The sequence below is a fragment of the Brachyistius frenatus genome, unplaced genomic scaffold, assembly GCF_029030835.1.
Source record: "Brachyistius frenatus isolate BFR_SWC_R1_liver_20210118 unplaced genomic scaffold, ASM2903083v1 Contig_563, whole genome shotgun sequence".
Lineage (NCBI taxonomy): Eukaryota > Metazoa > Chordata > Actinopteri > Embiotocidae > Brachyistius > Brachyistius frenatus.
In genome coordinates this window covers 20680-47315 of record NW_027211162.1, presented here as the reverse complement: position 1 = coordinate 47315, position 26636 = coordinate 20680, and the positions used below count along the sequence as shown (strand labels likewise).

Below are 26636 nucleotides of genomic sequence, written 5' to 3'. Positions count from 1 at the left end.
GCCAATTGATCCTGCAGGAAATTTCACCGCTCATCAAAGAGCCTTCTTTGTTTCAACTTAACAAATATGAATCAAAACAAATACAACCCCATTTCTAAAAAAAAGTTCACAGTGCAAAAGACTGTTGGTAAATAGTGCAACAATTCAAGAATAGTTTTCGTCAATATAACATTTTAAAGAATTAGTGGATTTAATAATTTAAGGTTCACAATATCACTAAAAGATTCAGAGAATCTGGAGAAATCTCTGAACACAAGGAACAAGGCTGGAAACCAATATTGGATGGTGGTGATCTTCAGGCCTTCAGGCAGCACTGCATTAAAAACAGACTATTCTGGAGTGGAAATCACTGCATGGGCTCAGGAACACTTGTGAAAACCATCGTCTGTGAACACAGTTCATCGCTGCGTCCACAAATGCAGGTTAAAACTCTCCAAAGAAGAAACCAGATAGAAACATGATCAGAAACACCGCCGCCTTCTCTGGACCGAGATCATTGAAGATGGACTGAGGTGAAGTGGAGACTGTCCTGAGGTCTGATGGATCACAATCTGAGATTCTGTTTGGAAATCATGGATGCAGTGTTTTTATTTACATTTTACACTGTCCCAACTTTTTTGGAAACAGGATTGTAGATAATTTATACAAAATTAATAAAGTGATTTAAAATATGACTAATAAGCCATTTCTGGTAAATAAGTGGTGTTCACCTATAATACGGATGTGACCTCCATCAAACAAGACTCAAAAACAGAAAATTTATGTTTGTCCAGAAATGTCTAGTCTGCACTGAAACCACCAAACGAGTTTCTTTACAGAACGGCATTTCTTGTGAATCCAGAATATTTCTCAGTCTGATAATCTGCCTGAGAAGATGATGTTTTAGTTTTAGGGTCACAGCTTCAGTCAGACTGGGAGCCGTGTGTCCAGCTCAGGCCACAGCTGGCCCATTAGGCAGCGGGGTGGGCAGAGCGGTCAGCCAGTTTAAATGAATATCAATCATGCCTCCCAGGCTGAGCTGCCTCTCCATCCCTGCAGGGCTGTGATTGGTTCAGAGGAGACCAACCTGCCAGTAGTCGATGACAACCTCTGTATCAGTGTCCATTCAGTGACAACAATGAAGCTGAATAACTAATGAGCTGCGTCCAGGCCGAGGTGTCGTCCTCTCTATTCTCAGAGCGGGTTTGGACGTGACCAGCAGCCTTCAGAGGGCAGAACGCTGGGCAGCAGCAGAGTAACAATGCTTTAATACCAACAAAACGTGAAGCTTTATCACCAAAGAAGATCCACACAAGAGGAGACAGAAGAAACTGCCTTTCCATCTGGATTACTTTTTCTGTTTTTGATTTTAGAGGTTGGAAGGGTTCAAAGCTTTAACGTCCAGGAGGCTGAAGAGAAGAAGACCAAAATGAAACCATCCATCTTTCTCAGCTGTCTTGCAGCTTTCTACTGTTTGAGTAAGTACACTTTTGGATCTGTTTCACCAGTGCTGGTGTTGTTTACTGCCACTGTATTTGAAGGTATCTCACAGGCTTCTGCTCTGTCCTCCTCCTCATCCACTCAGACTGAATGGTCAATTACACTCAGTCCATTTGGCTGGGTGTTCCTATCACTATCTACATGCGTGCAGTAAATGTAAACTCAAAGTGAGGCTAACTGTCTGGATAGAAACTGTGAAACTAACTTCATGTACAGTTTTATTTGGTTTTTCATGTTTCAGTCTTCCAATCTGATAAGAATTTATGGTCAAACTGCTGTAGAAGGTATAAAAACAACTTAATTTAGCCTTGAGTGTGAAATGCGAATCAGCAGCCATCATGTCACTTTCTTCCCACCAACACGATAATAGAAGGCATTGAATGTGTGTGTGTGTGTGTGTGTGTGTGTGTGTGTGTGTGTGTGTGTGTGTGTGTGTGTGTGTGTGTGTGTGTGTGTGTGTGTGTGTGTGTGTGTGTGTGTGTGTGTGTGTGTGTGTGTGTGTGTGGAGGGGGGTGCTATGAGATTTGATTATTAATCTTGGATAAACATTAAAGGATTTCAATTGAATCCCATCAAACAAATTTCTGTAAACAAAATTATTTTCTATATCCACTATATACTAATACAAATTCATATATTTCTATTTCCTATAATTAAAAGTACACAGAAAATTTTCACAGAAAATATAAAACCTGAAGGAAAACTAATTTTAATTACAATTGTTTTCAGGCTGTACACTTTATAGTACACTTTCAGAATAACCCACAAAGCTGTAGATGAAAAGGAGAGCAGTGCAGTCGAGGAGGTTGTGTCCTTAAACACAGACGGCAGAGAGGGGTCAGAGTCACTGACCTCTGAGCTTTTATTTTGGAGGGGGGGTTTGGACACAATAGCCTCCCTCACAGTGCTCGGTCTGTAGTGACCTGACCCTCACACCCTCATCTCCATAACATTGCCCCCGTCTGGGCTCATGTCGCAGCGTTATTAAAGATATGTGTGTGTAAAGTAATCCCTCACACACTGCCCGTGACCGCGTCCTCGAAGACCCCTCCCTCCCCTGGTCTCTCACCCACACAGTGTCCCGGACAGAGTAGCCAGAGGACCCTAGCGGGGACACAAAGGGCCTGTGGAGGCTGGTGTTTCCTGCAGGGGGGACAGGAAGGAGGCTGACATCTCAATCTGTGGAGAGTTTAGCTTCATGTAAACAGAATTTAATCCGTTGAAGCTCCAGGAGGAGGCTGATGGGACTCTGTGGAGTGTCCTCATCAGCATTAACCTCACTATAAGAGACAGGCACACACGGCTTTCTTTACTACAACGTACCTCCACTAGTCTATTTAACTTCTTTTGTTAGAGCGACTCTGGTTGGTTCGTCCAATCCTTAACGTTTTAGATTTGTCCAGATTTGTCCTGTATGTCCAGAAACACTGAGGGGATGACAGCAGAAACATAACAGATGGATAGACATTTAATGTATTATCATCATCTTAATTATATAATAATTAATGACCACACAGCTTCATTTATCATCAAACTGTACGTTGGACCATCAGAGACCAGAGGTGCATCATGGGAAACACTGTGGTTGTACCAGGCAGTTCCTACAAGGATTGTTTATAACATGAAACATGCTGCTTCTATAAGTTTTCAAGGTTTGGTGAAAGTGATGTCTGGGATGATGAGGAGGATTTCTTTCAGCACAGTCACAGGTTCACAATGTTTCAGTCTGTCGTGAAGCATCAGTCCGGTGCCTGGATAGACACTGAACATCATTTCCTCCACTCTGCCCTCCAAACATCCTGAAACTCTCAGTTGCAGATGAACTTTGCTGCCTCTGCGCAGGAGCAGGACTGTGGATGTTGTTCTCCATCACCAGAAAGAGAGCATTCAATGTCCACTCGACAAAAGCCTGCTTTAGACCGTACAAACACATGATCGGATAGAGTTTGACAATAATATAAGATAAAGGCTCAGGCTTTACTGCTGTTACAGAAGATAATAGTGTTGGACTTGAACTTTCTTGATAATCTATAAATAATTAAATAAATCAATTGAGTGGCTTCTTATACTTTAATAAATAATGTTACTAATAATCATCTTCTTCCTCTGCTATAGCTGTCCCTTTAGATTACAGTCTAATTTGCCCAGTATTGCTTCCACTGATCGTGCAGTAGCAGCTGACATGCAGCATTAACACAGCAGCTCACTTCTCAGATGACCGAAGCATTGCTGCTCTGTTAACTTCCTAAACCTCACTGATTGAATCTGGAGAGCAAACAAAGAGGCCTCCTCTCCATTATAAAAGAAAATGTTGCTTATTGAGTCACATGGCTGACAGGGACTGTGTTTGTTTGGCACTGACCATTAGATATCAACCCTTTATATGTAGATGGGACACTGTGGGCCCTTAGCGTGTTATTTATTAGTCAGGTAGGTAGGTAGGTATTTACTTTATTAATCCCCGAGGGGAAATTTTTTCGCTACAGCAGCATACAGAAGCAATAAGATAATAATGGAAATAATAGAATAAAATAATAGAATAGAATAGAATAGAATAATAGAAAAAGGTAATGAGATATGTTGCCCTAAAAAGATGTTAATACCATCATATTGTTACCAAAAAATTAGACACTCTTCATATTATTTGACAGAAATCTTTTGTAGAGTTCACTTTCAGGACATTTAGCAAATGGAACTGTTCAGTGAGAATATGTTGAACATGGCTGTGTACCAAACCGCAGTATATTTCTGGTGCTGATTCTCTGCCTGAATCTCAGCGATTTAAAAACGAAAGCACAGAAATGTGGAGGATTCATAATCTTGGTCATTGTTTCATCAGACAGTTTATGATTTCAATCTAAATACTGTCAAAACTTTAGCTTCCTTTGTTAAATAAAAAAAAGGATTTAGTATAAAAAGGCTTCTCAATATTAGTCACTGAAAATAGAACCACCACTCATAGCTTCACCTACAGGCTAAATAAAGAATAACACGTTTTATCTGCTTCATGTCTCACTAACAGGGTTTAGACATTGAACGCATGACACCTAGTAAATGATGCATCACTAAGTTTTAACAACAGACCTGGTCGCTTGGCCCTGACTGGAGTAGCATGTGTGTGTTACATGCCCGAGAGAAGTTGCTGTTTCTGAGCAGGCAGAACTGGGAAGAACCATTAGGAGGACAAAGGAGGACGCCTCAGGGCGATGGGCTTCACTCCTGTCCAGTCACTCTTATCTTCCAAACCAGACCTTCAGCAGCACCTTTACTGGTAAAATAGATTTAATAGAGAAAGAATATAACTTTAACCCAGCTTCCACAACCTAAATTTTAACTCTGACGGATTAATCAGATTAATCTGCTTGTCATTTCTAACTCAAACCCACACAGCCCTCCAAAATAGTTGTCTGAAGGAGGAAAGAGGATAAAGCTCATGTTTATATGGTGATCAGGACCTCGTTGTCTTTTTGTTTTTATGGGGAGTCGGTTAGAGATGTGTGAAGTTCAGGGGCAGCGGTCTGAACAATGGCAGCGGAGGGCAACTCAGGCTGGACACCGGCAGCCCCCCTCAACCCTCCCCTCATCTACATATCTATCCTCCCACCTCTGTCTCTCTCATGACCCCGGAGGCCTGGAGGTTAGTAGCACCGGGTGTGAGTGTGGGGGTTCCTGGACAACCCCCTCCCTCAGAAAAAAATCTCATTACGGTCCTACCCCGATATTAAACCTGCCCAACCGCTAATGCTTCACACTCAGTCACTTCACATGCAACTTCAGTTGAAACATTTTACTCTTCCAGTTTTCTTTAAAAGGTTTTTGTCCAAAATCCTTTAGTGTTCACAAACTGTTATCGTTCTTCATCTTGGAAACAAGCTGGATTTGAGGCTTCAGTGTGGAAACAACACACGTCAGAGGTTCGCTCCAAACTACAACTGAAAACTGAAAACAGTTTATTTGGTGGAAAATATAATTAAATCCAATCAGTCTTCTCTTCAATGAACCCTCATGTTTGTGAGAATAATCCTACATATTTATTTTGACAGTAGTTTTCTAGTATTGTATAGGACTGCATTCTTGGCATCTCCTTGACAACAGGTACTATGACAGAAAAAAATGAAACAGATATATCAGGTACAGCAGGTCAGAAAGAAAAAACAAGAAACCCCTGAAACCACTTTAAAATGAACCACAGCATGGATTAAACTGGCCATGGAAACAACTGACAGAAAAATCCTTTGAGCTGTGAAGAACCTCAAAAACAGCCATCAGTAACATCAGAACCAGTGTAGAGAGCAAATGTGTGAAATAACTCCAACAGAAGAGTTAGAGAAGCAAACCTCTTATCAGCTAAAGGTGTGGAGGAAAACAGGAAGTGGCCCCTGATCCAACCTGTTCCAGCCCATCAGTGAAACATGACTCATGGATGTTTGCCTCTAGAACTCATCTTTATTAATGCTGGAACAGATGATGAAATCAGGAGTATCTTGCTATGTCATTTTTCCAATGTATCTGGTTGGACCAGAGAAACCTTTCAAACACTGACAGTCAAAGCTTCTATTAGTGACAGAAAGTAGAATAAAACCAACTGAGCTGTAGACCTGCTGTAGAGGACCTTAAAGACAGAGTCCCTGTAACAAACATCTCCTGAAGGCAGCTGTGTTAACACCTGGAACAGTATTAAACTAAATCAGTGGATCGTAGACTTGATGCTGTCAGTACATCAAATGGATCTGCAGCCAAATATTCAAGTTCATCACTTTTATTGCCTTTGATATTTATCTGTTAACTTACTTTGGCACATCCGAAAAAAATGGGACTCAAAACTAAAAATGTCTCTTTGTATAAAGTGCTGATAGTACGTGTAATGGAACAAAAACATGAGACAATAACTGACAATAACTGAGCGACAGACTCTACCTTTGTCTCATTGTTGTGTTTTGACCTTGCATCTAAATGCCTAATGCCATAAAAACATCCGATTTCTCTCGACTGTTGAAATACTTTTCTAATTATTGAGCTGAAACCAGTCACAGAAACTCACTGGGAGACAAAGATTGAATCCTCAGGACCAGTCAGACCAGCAGCGTCTCTGCAGGCCGTCCACACGACGTGAAGTCCAAGAGAACTTGTTGCTAAATGCAGAAGACAATGTTTACTATCACTGATGTATTTCTACATTTTTAACAATCACATATGTGGAGCCAATCTGGAATCTTGATTTTTACAAAAATCCTGATCATGTCAGAGGTTCCTAATAATTTGAGTTGTCTATTACCATTCAATGTTGATCTCAGTGTTTTATGACATCTTACAGGGTCCTGCTCCTGCCTAGTTATGTAACATAACTACATAAATAATAGTTTAATAATAATAATACAATAAATGATGTTTATATACCACCATGTTCAGACCTTCTCCAACAGAAATCAACATCAGTCTTTAAGGCTTCACAGGTTGAGACACCATGTGTTCAATAAACAGGCCCGCCACCCCTGGGGAGTCCTGAATGATTAGGCCTGAGGGATGGGGGTGGGGGAGCTCTATCAGCCTGACCAGACACAGCTGACCAGCAAACCTAAAACCGTCTCTGCTGACTCTGATCTGCCGTTACAAAGAGGGCAGATGCTCATTTCCTGATCTGACACATTAGAGAAGTGGATGTTACTGTGAGGAGGGAGAGCAGCTTCAGGTAAATGTCACAGCTGTGTTCAAAAACCTCAAAACCAGTTTATCACCGACTGTTGTCAACATGAAGTCACCACCCTTCTCATATCCAGAGGAAAACACAGCTGAACAGTGAGTCTAATGGCCTTTGTGTTGTTTGGATATGTAATGTTATAATACTTCAATACATTTCATTTTTCAGGTTTAGCGAACAGAAAGCAGGTGTGACCTCACAGGTGACCTGTAGAAACAACTTTTTATGATCTATAGTTACATTGAAGTTTAAGCAACCTCAAGTGAAACGGCATCAAAAACATGTTTACATTCAGGTGACACAGATTGTTATTGGTGGTAGAAATCATGAAGGGATCAGAGGAGGAACTCGTGATTGTTGGGTGGATGGATGGGTTGACCAAACATACTTCATACTTATTTTAACCCAAACCATCATGTTTTTATGAACTGAAAGAGGCTGTTTTTGTGCCTGAACCTCACCAAACCCTTACAGTTGCATTGTCACATTATAAAATGGTTATTCATTTATTGTTTTGTAGGGATCTTTAACAGTTTATCTGTGGCATATCTACTGAATGCTTAAAAGGTGGATAAAAACTGCCTATAATGTTGCCTAGGTTGGACAGAAGTGGGAAAATATATTAGTTGTTATTCATGAAAACTAAAAATCAATGAGAATATTAGTGTATACTGACAATAATGTTCAACACACCAGCAAACAGCATCAAATGGCCTTCAGAGTGGAAATGAACTTTACAGAAATGACTGTCGTCCATCCAAAGTCAAGTTCAGCTGCAGGCAGCTGTGAGTGGGATGTGATCCTTTATGGTGGCTGAACAACCACAAACCTAAACAATGCTCCATCGTGACACTGATCAAGCATCTGGCTAGTTCAAGTGCAGCGGTAATTGTGAATGCTTCACAGCTGGGAAGGAAAGCGACGACTGCATATGAGGACATTAACACCAAAAAAGAGCCGGGAGAAAATGGGAAAGACGGGGAGTGTCACCGAGGTCACGGAGGAGAGGGGACAAGGGCGAGGAGGAGAGATCTGGTGGCATGGGAAAGTCACCTCAGAGATGGATCTGAAAAGACGGGAAGGGACGGGAGGGGTGGGCTGGATGCATAAGAAGGGGCAGATGGTGCCCTTGGGTGTAAAGTGGCTGACGGGAGTTTTTACCGAGGTTACTGGGGGTTGGGTGCAAATAAGCATAGTCATAATACTATTGTCACTATGGGTCCCTGCTTCAATGGGGACTCTCCTAACTTGACCCCAGCAACCCTCTGCAGTGTTCTCCTCCCCGTCAGGCTTTGTTGTGGCCCTCCCTGGCTGGATGGCTCGGTGGCATTCAGCCTCCATTGTGGCTCATCTTCAGTAAAAACCAAATGCATCATCTATCAAATCAGATGCTTTTTGTTGTCCAGTGAAGTTTTTGGGGGAATTCGGGTCGGGTTTCCTGAGGCTTGATGTCTGACAGAGAAGATTCCCCCTATGCTGTTGTCTCTGGAGCCCTGGGATGTCTGTAGGTTTGAGATGAACTGTAGGATGTCTGTAGGTTTGAGATTAATTAAAGGTTGGATACTGCAGTTCAGGGTTTCTGCCTGGGTCTGTTTATGATTGAAGAGATTCTTGTAGTATGAAGAACAACTTTAAACAACATGAAAAATGTATGAAAGTTATTTCTACTAGCAGGTTTCTAGAGTTGGAGTTTGTATTTAAAAAAAAAAAAATTATATGCACCTATAAAGTAGATCAGATTGGACCAGTAATCCCGACTCTGCCTTCAGTTTCAGATCAAAACTTTGTGTCATATTCTGTGTTATATTTTTACCTTTTATATAAGCAGAAACTCACATTCACTTTGAAGTTGAGGCTGACCCATGAAAATATCTTCTGTATGTACAATCACTTCAGATAGTACTCAGACCTGAGCTCTGGCAGCACAGTTAGCAACATACACATCGAGCATGTGCATATGTTTGTATATGTGTATTTATATTTGTGTTCTTGTAGGACATAAATCTGTTTACAGTCACATTGTTGGAACCCGCCTCCCTTTTAGGGACAAAAATGACAAATCATTAGATTTAAAGGGTGAAGGCTGGTTTTACGTTAATCTTAGGTTCATGTTTAGGCTCTGGTTAGGGTTTCACATAATCAGTCCTTTATGAGCAAAGTTTCTGAACTATTGAGAATATACTGACAAAAATACAGAAACTCTAAAATGTAATGAGGTTCTCTCTCCAAATATTTTGACTGAAAAATTCAAATGTTGAGAAAGCTGCTGAGTATTAATGCAGACCTTCATCTCTGATCCCCTTCCTCTTCGTCCTGTGTGCAGGTCTGTGTTCGGCCTCAGAGCTGTCCTTCCTGCAGGAGCCCAGTGATGTGATCGCAGTGAGGGATCGCCCACTCATGCTGGACTGTCGGGTGCAGGGCGAGGAGCCCATCATGGTTACATGGCGTAAAAACGGGGTCCCATTACCCATCAGCTCTCGAGTTTCAGTGCTGGAAAACGGCACATTGTTGATCCGGAACTTCCAGAAACGCAGAGAGGGCAGCGATGCAGACATGGGCGAGTACGACTGTGCCGCCCAAAACCACTACGGCATGCTGGTCAGCTGCAAGGCCAAAGTCCTTTTGGCATGTAAGTGATCGACTGCACGACAAAGGAGCGTGACACACACTGTAGTTTATAGAACACGTGTGTAATATGTGCGATGCAACATAACAAATACAACCCCGTTTCCAAATGAGTTGGGACGCTGTGTAAAATGTAAATAAAAACAGAATCTGATGATTCATAAATCATGTAAACTCATATTTGATTGAAAATTTACCAAAGATAAAATATAAAATGTTAAAATGGGTAACTTTTATTGTTTTATAAAAAACAATTGCTTATTTTTAATTTGATTGCAGCAGCACGTCTCTAAAAAGTTGTTCCAGGATCATGTTCACCACTGTGCTGCATCACCTCTTGTTTTAACAACACTCTGTAAATGTTTGGGAACTGAGGAGACCAGTTTCTGGAGTTTTGAAAGTGAAATGTGGTCCCATTCCCAAGAATAATGTCAGTGGTGATCAGAGCAGAACAAGTTTCTCACAGTGCAAACGAGTTGAAACTGGAGAAGCACAGTGGAAGGTTTTTTGGGGGGGGATTTGGAAAAAACAAATCATAATTACAGAAATCAATCAGATATATGGGAAAATTGACAGTTAATAAAGACTCCTGTGTCCGTCCAAAAAATTATTACGGTCCTAATTTTGTGAGTTAGATATGAAGGATTCACACTTTCCAGTCCTATTGTCCTATTGAAGTAAAGATACAAGTAGTTTAGATTTTAATATCCACATCCCTGCATTACTTTCAGGTTATAAACCTTCAGCAGGAGCAGAGGACGTCCCACAGCTCGTCTCTGCATGTTGCCTTTTCTCTGTCAGAAATACCCCACAGGTTCAGAGAGAGAGAGAGAGAGAGAGAGAGAGAGAGAGAGAGAGAGAGAGAGAGAGAGAGAGAGAGAGAGAGAGAGAGAGAGAGAGAGAGAGAGAGAGAGAGAGAGAGAGAGAGAGAGAGAGAGAGAGAGAGAGAGAGAGAGAGAGAGAGAGAGAGAGAGAGAGAGAGAGAGAGAGAGAGAGAGAGAGAGAGAGAGAGAGAGAGAGAGAGAGAGAGAGAGCTATGTTATAAATGATGCTTTAAAAAATGAACATGTCTGCATCATACTTAATAACCCGAGCCCCCTCTGGACTCAGCGGTCCAGGACACATATCTCACCCAACACATCCCAGCGTCTCATCATGGAAAACCTATTAATAACACTACTGTAGGGGGCTACATGCTGAACACACACACACACACACACACACACACACACACACACACACACACACACACACACACACACACACACACACACACACACACACACACACACACACACACACACACGTGCACACTACGTGACTACTCCTCCTCACCACTTCACTTCGACCAATAAAACCAGGGGTTTATGGGTAATCCAAGAGATGATCTTGCTTCAATGCAATGAGTTGCTATGGTGATGCTCTCTCATATGCAGACCCCTTCTCTATGCTACACAAACTTATTGATTATGGTCACCAGGTTATTAGCAATCAAATGTGTGTGTACAAGAAGGTGAGAGGAACTCCTGGAAGAGATTATGTTGTTTTAGGCTCACATTGAGATTCTGGAAGACAGAACAAAGTGAGGATGAAAAGTTTCTGTGGAACAAAACACATGGCAATAATGTCCAAATACGGAAACAAATTAAGATGAAAATAATCATCCAAAACTTTGCACCACTTCAGTCCACACAACACAGAACAGTAAGGATGTATGGAAAAGAAAATTGATTCGTTTAGTTGGTAATAAAAGTTGATTATTTTTTCATTTAATTGCATTACTCACTGGAAATCTACCTGACGAACAAAGGCACCCAAACAGTTTAAATCAGTCAGATGCAGTGAGAACTGAAGGCTCATGGATGTTTTTTCTCCTCAGCAAATTCAGAAATGTCAGAAAATCTGTCTCCCAATCTGACATGACAGAAAATCTATTTATCATCTCCAATAAATTGTTGACAGTTTTTATTACAGAATAATAAATAAATAACTTGGATAGTTATATATTAAAGAGTATTTCCCTTCCATATTGTTGGGGGTCCTACAAGAAACAGATTTTAAGAACAAGTCAAAATTGAAGAAGCAGAGCTGAGTCTTTTAGCTATAAGTATACGTCCAGCTCCAAACCACAGTGATGCTGAATTTCCCATAATGCCTCTCTTCGAGGCCTGACCAGTCTCATAAACTCCATGGTTTATGACCATAGTCTATATTTGCTATATTATAAGTTCACAGTCAAACCCAAACTGAGATGACCCTGATGACATCACAGTGACATCATCTGAGATATTTTCTCATGATTAACAAAGAGGGATTATATATATCAGTAAACTGATATTGAAGCTGAAATCATCCGCAGTGTTTATAAGTCACATCCATGTCCTGTATCTTCCTCATTAAGACTCATCTCTGTATCTTCCTCCTCAGCTCTTCCCAAGTTTCACACCCACCCAGCCTCCATGTCTGTGGACGAGGGAGGTGTCGCTCGCCTCCAGTGTCAGATCAACGGAGTACCTGAAGCCAAAATCAGCTGGGAGAGAGACAGAGTCCTGCTCAACACCACTGACAAGAGGTAACACACATACCAGCAGTACAGATACTACAGTGAACACTGTAGGAGACTGTAGGCACAGCAGTATGCACATGAAGCTCATTCACATACACTGTCAACAGTATAATATGTGGTGGCCACAAAGGGATGTTTATCATTTACCAAAAAAACAAGTCAAAGCTTTGTGTTGTAGTTTTGTCACATTGTACTGTTCCTTGTTTTGTTTTTTTCTCACTGTTTTGATTATTACATCATTTCAAATCCAGTTCTGATTCTGACTCATTTCACTCCTGCAGCTTGTTTGCTCAGTTTGCTGTGCAATTGGTAGACTTAGATCACATCTACTGGTTACATCCATTACATCCGTGATCAGGAGGGAATAAAATGTATCTTGAAAGCTTCAAAACAAGTAAAAGGAATTTGTAAAAGTCAAATTATTGCACCTTTTTTTATGGTTGTCACAGAGTGTAAATATGTGAACCTGTTGTAACTGAAGATAATTCCTCCTCTTACTCTGTGATGGTTTTACAGTGATAAAAAAGTTGTCTGCTCACCTGTCCCTCCTCCTCCTCCTCCTCCTCTTTGTCCAGGTACACTCTCCTACCGATGGGCATCCTCCAGGTGACGGGGGCGAGGCCGGCGGATGCAGGCGTTTTCCGTTGCGTGGCCACCAACATCGCCAACATTCGCTACAGCCATGACGCCACTCTCAATGTCACAGGTAGGTGTACATTAATGTAGCATGTCATATTCATTTAGGTAAAACACTGTGGAGTAAACAGCATTCATGTTTTTATGAAATAAACTGTAAGGACGTATGGTGTGTTTATAACTTGTGCTGCTCCCAAACACCAAAAAGCTGAAAAGTGAACTTTTGTTTTTATGTCACAGTTCAGGCTTTTAGTATCAAATCTGTTGGAAAACATTAGTCAGCAGATATTCTTGCACTCTTTCTTATTATGTTGGCTTTAAGTTAATTTTCTGTAATTATGAAAGTTTTGCTTCACAGTGACAGTCCAGATGGTAATTATTTAAACAGTTACTCCTATTTTGTTTTCCAGGCTCTGTGTTTCAGCTAATTAATCATTGCCACCTCGTAGTCACTGACCAGTCAAGTTACAGTTTCCATCCAAGCCTGTCCAGACTCATATAATATGTAATATGTAGTGATCACTTTGAGGGAGTCCTGAATGTGTTCACATGGTTGGACAATAAACCCAAATGACAGCAGATGATGCATTACATCTGGATGTTGCTGTAAAGAGGCTGCAGATTGTAAAAGGTGGATGTTTCACACACAGAAGAGATGGACAATCAGCACAGTTTAGATCAGAGTCACACATTGAGGATGCGACCACAGGAGGAAGATGGTCACACTCTGTCCTTCTGTTTCTGAGTTATGGCACTGAGGTAGTAAAGTCTTCCAGACATTAAAATCATCTATTGCATCTTTTGGTATGATAAAATAGTTTGACAAGTTATATACATATTTATCTGTGCTAATTTAAACTTCATATTTAAATGAAGCATATATATATTATTTATAAAGAAAGATATATTTTTGACTGTGTGCTTTTTAATATATAAGAAGACGTGGAGTAAGAGCACGATACAGAAGCTGCTGATTCAGTCCTTAAAGGAGAATACTCACATTTTTCTTCAGGAATATCCACCAGTAATTTCATGAAATGTTGTGTTACACAGAGTTGTGTTGTGTTGTGTGTTTGACAATGTGAAAGCACATGAAAACGGTTTATTGTGGACCGACGTGGACTCTGCCGTACCAGCTGTTCCACTCATTTACTGTCTTTGCTCTGTGTTTTCTGTCACTCACTCTCTGTGTTCTGTCTCTCGTCCAGGTGGAGCTCCCAGAACCTACAAAGAACCCGTCATCCTGTCGGGACCCCAGAATCTCACCATCACTGTCCATCAGACGGCCATCCTAGAGTGCATCGCCACAGGAAACCCTCGGCCCATCGTCTCCTGGAGCCGACTCGGTATGTTTGAAACACTCTAATAGGATTCATGTTGGTAGAAGATTACATGCTTTATTCCAACTTTATTAACCCTTTCTGTGTGTCTGTGTCCATCCCTCAGATGGACGCTCCATCGGGGTGGAGGGTATCCAGGTTCTGGGGACGGGGAACCTGATGATCTCAGATGTTTCCCTGCAGCACTCTGGTGTGTATGTGTGTGCTGCCAACAGGCCCGGTACCAGAATGAGACGCACAGCGCTCGGACGCCTGGTGGTACAAGGTGAGGCCAGACTAAAGTGTTCTGATGCAAAGAGCTCCATCAGCCCAACAGTACCGACCACATCTGTCCAACATGTGTACATCATATTATTTTCAGTTATTCCAGCTGCGTCCAGTGCAGACGAGGCCAAAACCAGCATTTAAAAAAGAATCAGCTTACGAAGAAAACTTGTGCTTAAACGTATTGTCTTAAACTTTGTGTAAATATTCATTTCAGCTTTCTGTATATCATTTCTACCTTCAATATGATCTGAACGGTGTTTTTAAAACACTCATGGAATATAATTTTGGTGGAGAAATGGGTTCAAATGATAAACCGCATCATGAGCTCATATTTCTGGAGCTGTAGTCCTCATAAGGACAGTTTGATGTGTTTACCGCAGCTAAACTTGGTCAGCTCCATGGAGACAAACACTTTCAAACACTTGATGATGTCTTATTTACAAGTTTGCTTGTGGCTACTAAAGTCAATTATTGCAAGTAAATGAGACTCACCTATCTTTGTTCATATTTACAACATAGCTTCTTTAATATCACTTGAGAAGAGAGTCAGTGGGAAGTTGTCAGAAGATGTGTTTATCTCCCCTGTTGACGAAGCTCAGCCAGCAGATCAGCCCTGTTCACCGTGTTTCTGTACTGGACACAAACATGGGACTGAAATCCATCTGAGACTTCTGAGTCGGGGCAACATAAAGAAGTAAATGTTGGACTGTTCCTTTAATATGTCAGCATGTTGCTGCAGAGTGTGGCAGGGAAGATGCACTGAAGATAAATTAGATGGAATTACATACAAACAGATGACATATAGATATAAATATAATATTTATAACTATACTGGACACACTGTTGTAGAAATTGACCAGCACACATGTATTTTCTCTGCAGCCATCGTTGCAGTCTTTGTTTTATTACTGGACCTCCATGATAGATCCTGTAACTGGTTTAATTAAGTGGTGTTGGGGGGTTGTTTGGGTGGGGTGAGGGGTAGTGCGTTCCTCTCACCTCTGCCCCCATTTGCTCAGTGGGGGAAGAGGCTGAGGATGGTCCTGCTGTGGGGGTTGGATGTGGACTCATCCATCATCCTACTCATGTCCTTCCTCTCAGCCCACTGAAACTCCTCTCTGTCATTAGCTGTGTTTTAATTGGCTGTCCTGAGGCCAGCTCACTGAGGGAGTCACGACAGAAACATGGAGAGAGTTAAAGGGTTCAGCTTTCAGCCAGCAGGCAGCCTCTGGTTTCTATGGTGATGAAATTTAATTTGTAAATATTATATAAGTAAATCCTGAAACACATCTGAGCTGTATGTTGACAGATACTGTGAAGAAGGAGATTGATTTGACTCACAAAACATATGATCAACTTATAAAATACAACATATGATACAACTCTATAATAGATTTAACAGTATAAAAGAAGTTTTTAAAAGTAGATCTCACTTTGGTCAGCTACAATTCCAAGTCCTGTTTCCATGTTTATCTACTAACAGTCCAACGAGTAGTGTTGGACAGTTATTTAAATATATCACATTTGAAGCACAACACAGGTTGACCAAAGTTCTGCACGTTAACAAACAGTCAAATGGACCTGATCAATAAAAGGAGGTAGAAGGAGGGAAGGTTGTTGTTGTTGTTGTTGTTGTTGTTGTTGTTGAGATTCAGCCAGGCTATCTGGGATAAGTTGATGATAAAGTTGAAAGACTCACTGTTAACATTACAGTGGACACTCGGTCCTCTAAATTGACATACATTTTAAAATATGAATCCCAATAATATCTGAAGCACATTTCATTAAATTTCCATGACATAAAAATCTATATTTGTATAATTCAGTTTTCCCTTCATCCATCGGTCCCTTTGTTCCTGTTGTTTCAGATCAATCGATACTTCCCCCTGTCACTCTCTCAGTGGCCGTTCAAAGGGGCGAAAGGGACGATCTCTAATATATTCATTAATTTATTGATCAGTTTGTTCTTTTTTGGGTGAGAGGGAACAAAGAGCTTCAGGATTTGTCCATCTGCTAACACGACCTCACAATGTGTTCACAGACCTACAGGAAAGTAAAATGATTGTATTCTGCATCCAAACACTAGATTTTTACTGTCTGTTCCAGTCACCATGAGATGATGTGTTCATTATTTATGCAGTCAAATTAGATTCTTATCTGGTAAAATGATACTTGAATGCACAGATACATGTAGTTAAAGAAAAGAACAAATACTTTTTTTTTTTTTTTTTTCCTAATATTACAAATCTTTTCTACATACAAGTATAGAACATATATGTTCACATATGCAGTTAAGGGACATATACAACCTCAAGCTTTGACATGTTTTGTTTTGCATATTTTCTCAGATTATGGCTCTGAGTCACTTAAAAAGTTTTAAATTAAAAAAAATAAGATTTCTTCTGATTGAAAAACGTTTACATTTAAAGTCCTTGTTGAGAAACAAGTTTGGAATATTTGTTATTCATTTCTGGAAATACTGTGTTTAAATGAAACATGAAGAAAATATCTCTGTCTCCATTTAACTTGTGAAACAGTCGAGTCGTCCGTCGTCTTCGTAAAGATGTTCGTAGAGATCGTAGAGATGTTGTGGTGAATATGTTTTATCATCCAGTTGAAGTTGTGTTCGGAGGGCTGGCGGGGAGGACGGCTGCTGCTCAACAGGTTAGCTCAGGTCTGAACTTTCACACAGTCTGTGAGTGTCCATGGTCACGGCCAGGACGGGGGGACAAAGACTCCAACATACGGAGGGACAGAAAGCGGGGGGACGACTGGATGGTCAATGCAAGGTGCAGGCAGGGGGGAGACTACCGGGGGGAGGGATGGGGGGGAACGAACTGCAACCTCTGACCTCTGACCTTGATTAAGGGGGAGGGGGCGGAGCAGCCATGACGGACAGATAGGGAGGTGGAGGGAGAAAGGGGGCGTGGCCTCAGGGTTAATTTGGAATTTGTGGAAGATGGATTGCATCCCAGTGAGGGCTGCTGCTTTAATACCATGCTGCCCCCCCCCCCCACACACACACACACACACACTGTTGTCCACATGGTTTCCAGACCAGATACGCTGCAGATCTTTTATCACGCAAAGCCCCCTTCAGTTCACTTTCCACCCTTCATTTAACATCCTCACACTAAGGATTCATATTAAACATTAATATGGACTTAATCTTTTAGAAAAACAAAAACAGAAATATTCAGTCATGGTGTTTCCTGCTTATTTCACTCCTAACATCTCCAGTGGAAAATAAACACCACATGGGAGTGACTATTATCTAATTTCCTGATAATGCCTTTGAACATAAGCAAAGCTGGTACTTTTATGCTTATTGTCACTGTTTTTGTTTCCTTGAATTGGTACCAGTTTACCTAGTTTACAGGTTACCTCCTAAATTATTTAACCTTTAACTAAAATAAAATAGTTTTCTAGTCTTAATGCTTCAGTGACGTTGTGCATGCAGGTTTGTTGTGCTTGTTGTACATCATTAGTTACATGACTCATCACAGGCTGCTCTGCACACAATTGTCATGTTCAGGTTTATGAGGAAAAGGAAAGTGTGTCTCAAACATATTTTAATGTAGTTTAGAAGCCGTCCAATCAGATGAAAACAAAAGGTGAAAATACAGCCGGACATTCGAGGCGAGGTGAAAATCAAGGTCAACAGAAACACTGATCGATACAAAGTATGGATCCACTGAAGGACTCTCAGCTGACGACGCACGACACTTTCAACGGGACGCGGGGACAGCTGAGAGGGCGGACAGCTGTCCCCCCTGAGACATCATGATGCCCCCCCCACACACACACACACTCACACTCACCCCACCTCCCGACAGACAGACCATCACACACAGTCCATCCACCTCCAACCAATAGATATTCAGTTAAATTCACTTTCGTTAATATTGCACAGAATTCAAAATGTCATCTAAAGTCTGAAGTAATTTTCTGAAGTTTGTGAATGATGTTGAAGCAGTCATGATCATATTAAATCTGCTTCTTTAATCCAGAATCACTTCTTTACCTCATCACTACACAACAAACACACACACCCGCTGTCCCGTCTGCCACTATCACCTCCTTCTTCCTCCTTCCTAGGTCCATTTGGACTCAGATGAACCAGACCTTATTTTAATCAGATTGTTCTAACCTGTAAATGAGAGACGAGTCTGCAGTGATGAATGTGTTCTTATTGAAATGGTCATCTTGTTGAACCTGCCCCCCTCCCCCCCTAACACTGAGGTGTGTGGTTGGGGGTTGTGGGTTCACAATGGGTGTCGAGGTCAACAGATCAATGAGATGCTGAACACGGACTGAAGAGGGGCGGGGCTTCAGTGCTTATGGACCGCTGCCTGAAACATAAAACTGCTCGTCTATTGTGGTTCTGATATTGAAGTTTGTGTGTGTGTGTGTGTGTGTGTGTGTGTGTGTGTGTGTGTGTGTGTGTGTGTGTGTGTGTGTGTGTGTGTGTGTGTGTGTGTGTGTGTGTGTGTGTGTGTGTGTGTGTGGGGGGGGGGTCGGGCAGTGAACCCTGCACCTGTCTGGGACAGCTGAGGACTGGCCTGGTCAGCTGTCTGTGTGTGTGTGTGTGTGTGTGTGTGTGTGTGTGTGTGTGTGTGTGTGTGTGTGTGTGTGTGTGTGTGTGTGTGTGTGTGTGTGTGTGTGTGTGTGTGTGATAAAGGGACCTGACTCCCTCTGAGGATGCAGAGACTCCCTTCAAACACACAAACAGATGTTTTAATTCTGTTTATTTCTCAGTGACTAAAAATGAAGAGTTGTATAAATGTGTCAGGTTTATGTTTCTCTTGTATTTAAGTGTTTTTATGCACATTTATTGAAACCATTTGAAACAGAGCTTCATCATGCAGAGAGCTGAATGATGAATTTGTTGATGGTCAGCAGTCTGTTTTAGGCCTCTTTAATATTGCACATTTTCTAAATAATGTTGTGCCTGATGATGATTAACATGGTTAAAACTACAAAAGTAATACCAGGTTGTAATCAACCAGAATGAAGGTGGTCTTATCAACTCTTTCAGGTACACTATGATTTATGTTGTGTCTTATAACGGCAGTTTGGGAGTTTAGTTGGATTTTTTTTTTTTTTGCCATATTGTCAGTTAGAAGTTGACTTTTATATAACTGAGGATTGTAAAGTTTGACTGTTTGGACTCAGTAAACACTAGACAATAAAAAAGAAGATTGGTTAAGACTATAGTGTATGTTACAGCTTGTTGATGTCTGTTTTTAACAAGACATGAGAAAGAAAAAACATTTCGCTGCATTCCAGATCCATTTTCAATTGTCGCCCGTTTGAACTGTTCTTCTGTTCTGCTGAGTTTCAGTCACTGTTGATTTTACAGTTGTGTTACTAACAAGATACGTCATGTCTCCTCTCTCTTGTTCAGACTGAACACTACAGTGACTCACTTTTGTCTGTTGAGCTCAATGGTACCATGTCAACTTCAACATAATGAACAAGTTTTCCTGTTAAATTCCACTGACCTCCATCTTATCTACGAACAGTGATGGTGTTCTCCTGCTGATGCTCATGTGTTGTCAGTGTGTCCCACTTCATGGACTTTGAGCTGCCAGTCAATGTGATTCAAGTCAAGAAAATGTAGAAGAAATTGTCAAGATTACTGTTTTTAGTAATAATTTCTGCAAAAACTAAAATTACTTTTACAAAGCTTAAAATGTTTAAATTATTCTGAAATTTTATTTTAAAACGAGAATGTTAATCCATTTAAATGAAATATAATTTCATAAAGATGTTTTGTTTTGTTTTTTGCCCATGGACATCCGTCCAGATTCATTTTTGGCGGTTCATAGAAAAGGCTCTACTTGCTTTAATGCTCCCTATACTTACTTTGTTACCTTGAAGCACACTTGTTTCCTCATGATTCTGTTCACATATTTAAGTGAATCAAGCTACTCTGCACCAGTTATTCATCACCATGTCCTCCATCAGGTTCTGGACTGTGATTTATTTATTTTTGTATCTGCACTTTGTGTCTGATCTCCCTCTTTGTTCCTCAGCTCCGCCTGAGTTCCTGCAGTGGCCGCAGTCTGTGTCCAAACCAGCAGGGGGCAGTGCTGTGTTCACCTGTGTGGCCCAAGGAGTCCCCGAGCCTCACCTCATCTGGCTGAAGAACGGCAAGGTCCTGATGCCCGGACACAACGTAAAGCTGACCAATAACAACAGGTAGGTGATTCATTTACCAGAAAATGAAACTATAAAATATCTCAGTCTCTCCATTCCCATATCTTCTTTCAAAGTATGACAGATGCAAAGGTGAATCTTTAAAACACATTCTTCAACATGACTGATTCATTATGATCCTGACGGACCACTTACTAAAGAGATGGCTTGTTGAGTCTACAGAAGTATAGAAATTAATAGTTGGCTTCATGAAAAGCTGCAACAGGAAGTTTCAGTTTGAACGTGTAGATAACAGTAGCAGAGTCCATAAGTCTTAAAGTGTTTCAAACATCCGGGGTCTTTTCAAACTGACTATAACGTTAAACGTATCCCTGAACGCTGTGGTTGAACTGGATGATGTGTTTCAAAAAGCAGGAGAAACCAGTCAGTTATGATCAGCAGACTTTTATAGACCTGCGTTATACAGAAACACCACATGGTGGCAGAGCAGCACAGAAAGGGGAGTTGTGTTCGTCACTTAAAGCAAATTAGCCATATGTTTGGATTTTTAAAAAATCCCTCAGCATGGTTTACGGCAGTTTTACTCCATTATTGTATATATATATATATATAAAACTCGTTTGTGTCATTGTGTAAGGATGGCAGAGAAAGAGGACGTTGCAGTAATAATAGAGGCAGCAGTCAGGAGCGTCAGGGCTGGATGCACATAACGAAGGAAAAACGGAACTACAGGCCCTTAACTGAGGCCCCAGAGCCCAGAGCGTGTGTGTGAGATAAAGACCTTACTCTTCATTAAATTTGACCTGGAAACCCACCAGGACCCAGTTTTACTGTAATGAAACACATCATTTAGGGCGGCACGGTGGTGCAGTGGTTAGCACTGTCACCTCACAGCAAAAAAGGTTCCAGGTTCGAATCCGGTCCTGGGCCTTTCTGTGCGGAGTTTGCATGTTCTCCCTGTGCTTGCATGGGTTCTCTCCGGGTTCTCCGGCTTCCTCCCATCATCCAACAACATGCACCTCAGGTCAGGTTACCTGGCGCCGCCTAGTGGCAGCCTGCTGCAGCAGCTCCCCCCTGAGAGCCCCCCTGCTGTAGTGAAGACATTTCACCTCGGGGATTAATAAAGTGTATAAAATCACACAAAAAAAATCAAATCAAATCTGTAAGTTGAAATGTGCAACATTTGGATATGCACAATAATCACAGGAAAAAACAAGGTATTAATACTTGTTGTTTGGGATTAGTAATGATTTTGACAGTGGACTGACAGCTGTGTGTTGTCTGTGCAGCACTCTGGCTCTGACCCGTATCAGCTCGGAGGATGAGGCCATCTACCAGTGCATTGCGGAGAACAGCGCCGGCACCAACCAGGCCAGCGCTCGTCTGGCTGTGGCTCAAGCTAAAGACCTTCCGGCTGCACCTCAGGGGCTGCAGGCCGCCGCGCTGTCCACCAACAGCCTGCAGATCACATGGAGCCAGCCTCCCGCCAACGTCACCGAGGGCATCATCGGATACGTGCTACACATCCGCAAGATAGGAGGTGAGTGTCAGCAACACCACACACACACACACACACACACACAGATCATCTAAATGTCTGTGTGTGTGTGTGATTCAGAGCCTGACAGTCTGGAGCTGCAGGAGGCCATCAGTAAAGGCACCTTTCGGCACGATGTGACCAACCTGGAAGCAGCCACCACCTACTCCCTCTACCTGAGGGCCTACTCTCCTCTGGGAGCCAGCCAGCAGTCCCACACTGTGGTCGCCACAACACTAGGGGGCGGTAAGAACAAATGAAAATGGACTCCTGCTCTGTCCGCTGATTCATTTCTATTTTGAGGATTTCATATGACAGTGATTGTTTGGCTTTATTATAATTTAGTTTTATATTACATCAGCATCTTGAATATTTGTGCACAGACTTTCTTCCTCATCTAAGAAAGTATATCTAGATACATGTTCTCCTTTAATACATTCTTCCATTAGCGTCATTATTTTACGAGTTGTATTATTTGTAATGTTTCTTTAGGTTTGTATTCTGTTGTCTTTACTGTTCACGTCCTGCTAGGTGCTGCACCGTTGCTACTGCTTTGTTTTTTTCTCTGATCTCCTCATCTCATCTCTCTTCCCTCCACCCAGTGCCAACCCCTCCCACCTTCTTCACCAAGGTGCTGAACTCCAGCTCAGTGCAGGTCCTCTGGGAGCTGCCCAGTAAGGCTGGTAAGGCTGAAGGCTTCAGGCTGTCCTACCGCAGGGTCCCCCACGCTGACGACCAGGGGCCCATTCAGCTGCCGTGTCACATCAACGCCCACACCATCTCTGACTTGGGTAGGTTAAGACCTCAATATCAGAGACGCAATGATTCTCCTGCGAACCGTCATATGAGTCGGTATAAACTACACAGCAGCTCAACATCAACAAAGTACAACAGTGACTGATGGAGTGAAAAGAAATGAACCAGTGTGTCCAGACATGCTGCCCTCCTGTACACAGAAATAAAACTCAATCACAGACACAGTTGGGCTAAAATGGATATCTGGATTTATTGTGAGAGTTATTAGTCACTCTGAAAAAACAGAGGAACACGTGGCTGAAAGGAGAAGTGTGTAATTTACAGAAGGAAAAATGTATAATGAATCAAATGGACATGATATCATGTTTGTCTTTCATTCAGTTCAATATAATTAATCCAGTTTTCTTTTCTTTCTTATCTATACACCACCAATATGAGGTCCAGTGTGCAGGCTTTGTTGGAAAAAATAACCACACATACTCTTAGCAGACATTCACTGAGATGAAGACTCGAATCCTTCTTCACTGTTTCAACACACTTCTTCTGTTTCAGAACCGGGTTCAGTGTATGAAGTGAAACTGGTGGCCTACAATGGGAACGGAGAGAGTGACTGCTCCAAGAGACTGGTGTCACTGGCAGAGGAGGGCATGAGCAGCAAAACCACCGGTGAGAAGGAGCTTCTCTGACAACACCTGTGAATAATCCACAAATTAAAATTAGACATTATCATAGCATTTAAAAAAACAAAAACATATTACCTTGACAAAAGAGATTTCATAAGATATTTGCACTGTACCAAAGTGTAGGAGTTAGAAGAAAACACATGTCTAATATGACATTTATTCAAAAGAATACAAACTTTATAAAAAATGTTCTGATTTTGTCTACCAAAAGGAGTCGGGTATAAAGTTTCAGGTCCTGACATATTCTACAGTAAACGAGGAACATTGTTTTAATATATGAGTAAATCAGACTTTAATGAAGAAATCTGATCATTTTTAGACTTTCTGAGTTTGTCCTTATAAAGAAACCTGGAAGTTACATTATACCTGAGTAAGAAACTCAGGATGGATATCTCTGTACAACACTTCTCCCTGCTAGAAAAACAGACACAGCCAAGGACAAATAAAACGCTGTAAAAACATGTATCCTGCAGTGTGCAAGTGCATCATGTGTGTGGTCAGAGCTCAGTTCTTCTCCACGGTGGAGATGTTCCTCATTACTTCTGTGCTCTCTGCAGGAGGAAACAGTCTGTGTCAGTGCCGGGATGGAGAGGCGTCTCTGGGCAGCATCGTCATCGGCATCCACATCGGCACCGCCTGCATCATCTTCTGTGTTCTCTTCCTTATCTTTGGATACCGTCGCAGGTTAGTGCCCCTTACTGGCCTTCCATTTCTTGTTATACACTATAAACAAAAGATGATTCAATAAATGATGTATCACGTTTAGTGTCCAGTCTTTATCTCTGGCTCTCCTGCGATGCTAGTGTAAAGTCCTGTACTGATAGCTGGAACCTGTCTGCAGTCTGTTTTGCAGTAAAGGCACTCAGGACAGCTGGTCTGTGCCGGGAATCAACACGGGACACAACGGTGTTCCTAAAGACGGAGCGAACCGGCCCAGGGTGGAGTCAGCACCTCCGGTAGGCACACTTTGTTCATCCACTGGGTACAATTACGTCACATTTTCAAGATATCTTCAAGACCTTTTTTGACTAAAGACATAAAACAAAAATATTCTGGTATGAAACAAGTACACTAGATGTGAAAGTCAACTTTGTGTTTAATCGCCAGTCAGACAATCGTAAAGAAAACTTTTTCTGTAGCTTAAATGTTCTTCAGTGTACAGATCACTGCAGCAGAGACCAAAAGTTCAACAGGAGAAAGACGAAAACATTTGTCCCTCTGGTGAAAAAACATCTCCGTCATATCATTGAAAACAGACAGAGATCTGCTGAGTCAGAATAACTACCAAACTACAATGACAAAAGATCATATCACAGGAGTTGTAATCACTCGTTCATCACTGACTTCTTCTGACTTCTTGTTCCTCTTTTCTCATGTCTTCTTCCTGTCTTCTTCCTGTCCTCTTCCTGTCCTCTTCCTGTCTTCTTCCTGTCTTCCTGTCGTGTCTCCCTGTGAGCAGGTGGTCTGTCCGGCGCAGTGCCGGGTTGTCATTGAGCAACATCCATCAGGTCTGCCTGGCACGGGCGCAAGCTAACACCGGTCAGTGACACCACCTCTTCCCCGTCCTCCCCTCCAACACTCTGCTACTCACCAGGAACCTCCACCTTCGTCCATGAGAACCGTCTGAGCCCTCTGATAGGGGTCAGCCTTCATGTACTAAAACCTGCTGCTAATCACCTGAAAGTAGATGGAGGGGCGTCCTCGTCCACCCTAACCCCGGCCTCCACCCCATCCCCCACCCCGGCCTCCACCCCGACCTCAAACCAAAGCTTATTGCCTTTAATGCCTGTGAACGTGCACACGTGCATGTAGAAAAGCCTTCAGAAAGTTTTGCCTCCCCAGATTATTCCCTGTCACGTTCTTGTTGTGTACACTTCAAACAAACATGTGGGTTTTCCAGTGGGAGTCTGATCCATGACCAAACTACTCTACCACTCAGCTCTCCCCTGGTGAACCGGCATGTGAGGAGGTACATGCTCTTAAAACATCAAATGAAGCCAAATAACTTCACCTGACTGACACGCTCCAGTCAGTCAGCTGTGACAGAAGTCCTGACTTTGCCTTCAGTTTCTCTGCAATAAGACATAGTGGCCTTTTAAACCCCTTTTGGAGGTGAGTGTCCAATTAGAAATGATTGTCTTTGACTTTAAAAGCCATATAGAAGAAGCAGATAAACAGGCCTTCATCTCACTCATCTCCAAACACAGCTACCTCAGTCTGACGGTGTCGGAGCCATACATGAGGCCAGTGTTACCCCGATGATGCTGCTCGCTCTAGCCTACCTCAACCAAAAACCCCTGTCCCTTCAGTAACCACTGACCAGTGTTAGTCACAGAGTACCTTGCCAGCTGCCAACCGGGCCCGTTTAAAGGCTGCTCACCAGGACGACCACCGTGGAGAGGAAACTCTGCAGTGGTGGAGTCATACCGCCACCAGCCAAAGCCTTACTGCACCAGAGATGGACATGAGCCTTAACAACCTCTTGTTCACACCAGGACGCCTTCTGTTTCCAGCAACACAGACGGTTCTGCTGGAGATCTTCACCTTCTCTGATCCAGCAAGAACATATCAAGAAGTTCTTTGACTGCCTCATTGATTATTGTTGCTTCCTTCATGTTTGTCCATCTCCAAAGACATATTTGTGCAGCAGATGTGGAAAATATGGACCTCAAGGAATGAACTGTGAAATTGTACGCCAAGCATCCCATTATTTTTCCACTCCATCAAAGAGAACAGGACGCTCGTTTGACCTGAAGGCATCCTGAAGCCAAAAAAATGACTGTTGGAGGCCCTGCTGCCAAGCTCACTCTCCAGATGCCAAGCTGGTCGGCCTGGTCGGCCTCAGGGACTCCGAGTTGGCGGCTAAAGAAGTTTTAAGGTGCCTGAA

At 42.1% G+C, this 26636-nt stretch overlaps 1 protein-coding gene across 1 annotated transcript; it reads left to right on the top strand.

The window, feature by feature from the left end:
• The first annotated feature begins 1408 nt into the window (after positions 1 to 1408).
• LOC138614758 (immunoglobulin superfamily DCC subclass member 3) lies at positions 1409 to 25283 on the top strand. The gene is made up of 14 exons (XM_069688330.1): positions 1409 to 1457; positions 9501 to 9806; positions 12230 to 12374; positions 12944 to 13074; positions 14213 to 14350; positions 14451 to 14609; positions 20650 to 20815; positions 22063 to 22313; positions 22392 to 22556; positions 22913 to 23101; positions 23619 to 23732; positions 24307 to 24433; positions 24591 to 24705; positions 25209 to 25283. The coding sequence occupies exons 1-14, from the start codon at positions 1409 to 1411 to the stop codon at positions 25281 to 25283; spliced, it is 2130 nt and encodes a 709-aa protein (XP_069544431.1).
• Positions 25284 to 26636: the final 1353 nt, after the last annotated feature.

Excerpts from the sequence above, each read along its gene's own strand:
- LOC138614758 (XM_069688330.1), top strand. The coding sequence starts at position 1,409 with ATGAAACCATCCATCTTTCTCAGCTGTCTTGCAGCTTTCTACTGTTTG. Across the intron at positions 14,351-14,450 it reads CGTCTCCTGGAGCCGACTCG|ATGGACGCTCCATCGGGGTG; the intron begins GTATGTTTGAAA and ends TCCATCCCTCAG. Across the intron at positions 14,610-20,649 it reads CGGACGCCTGGTGGTACAAG|CTCCGCCTGAGTTCCTGCAG; the intron begins GTGAGGCCAGAC and ends TTTGTTCCTCAG.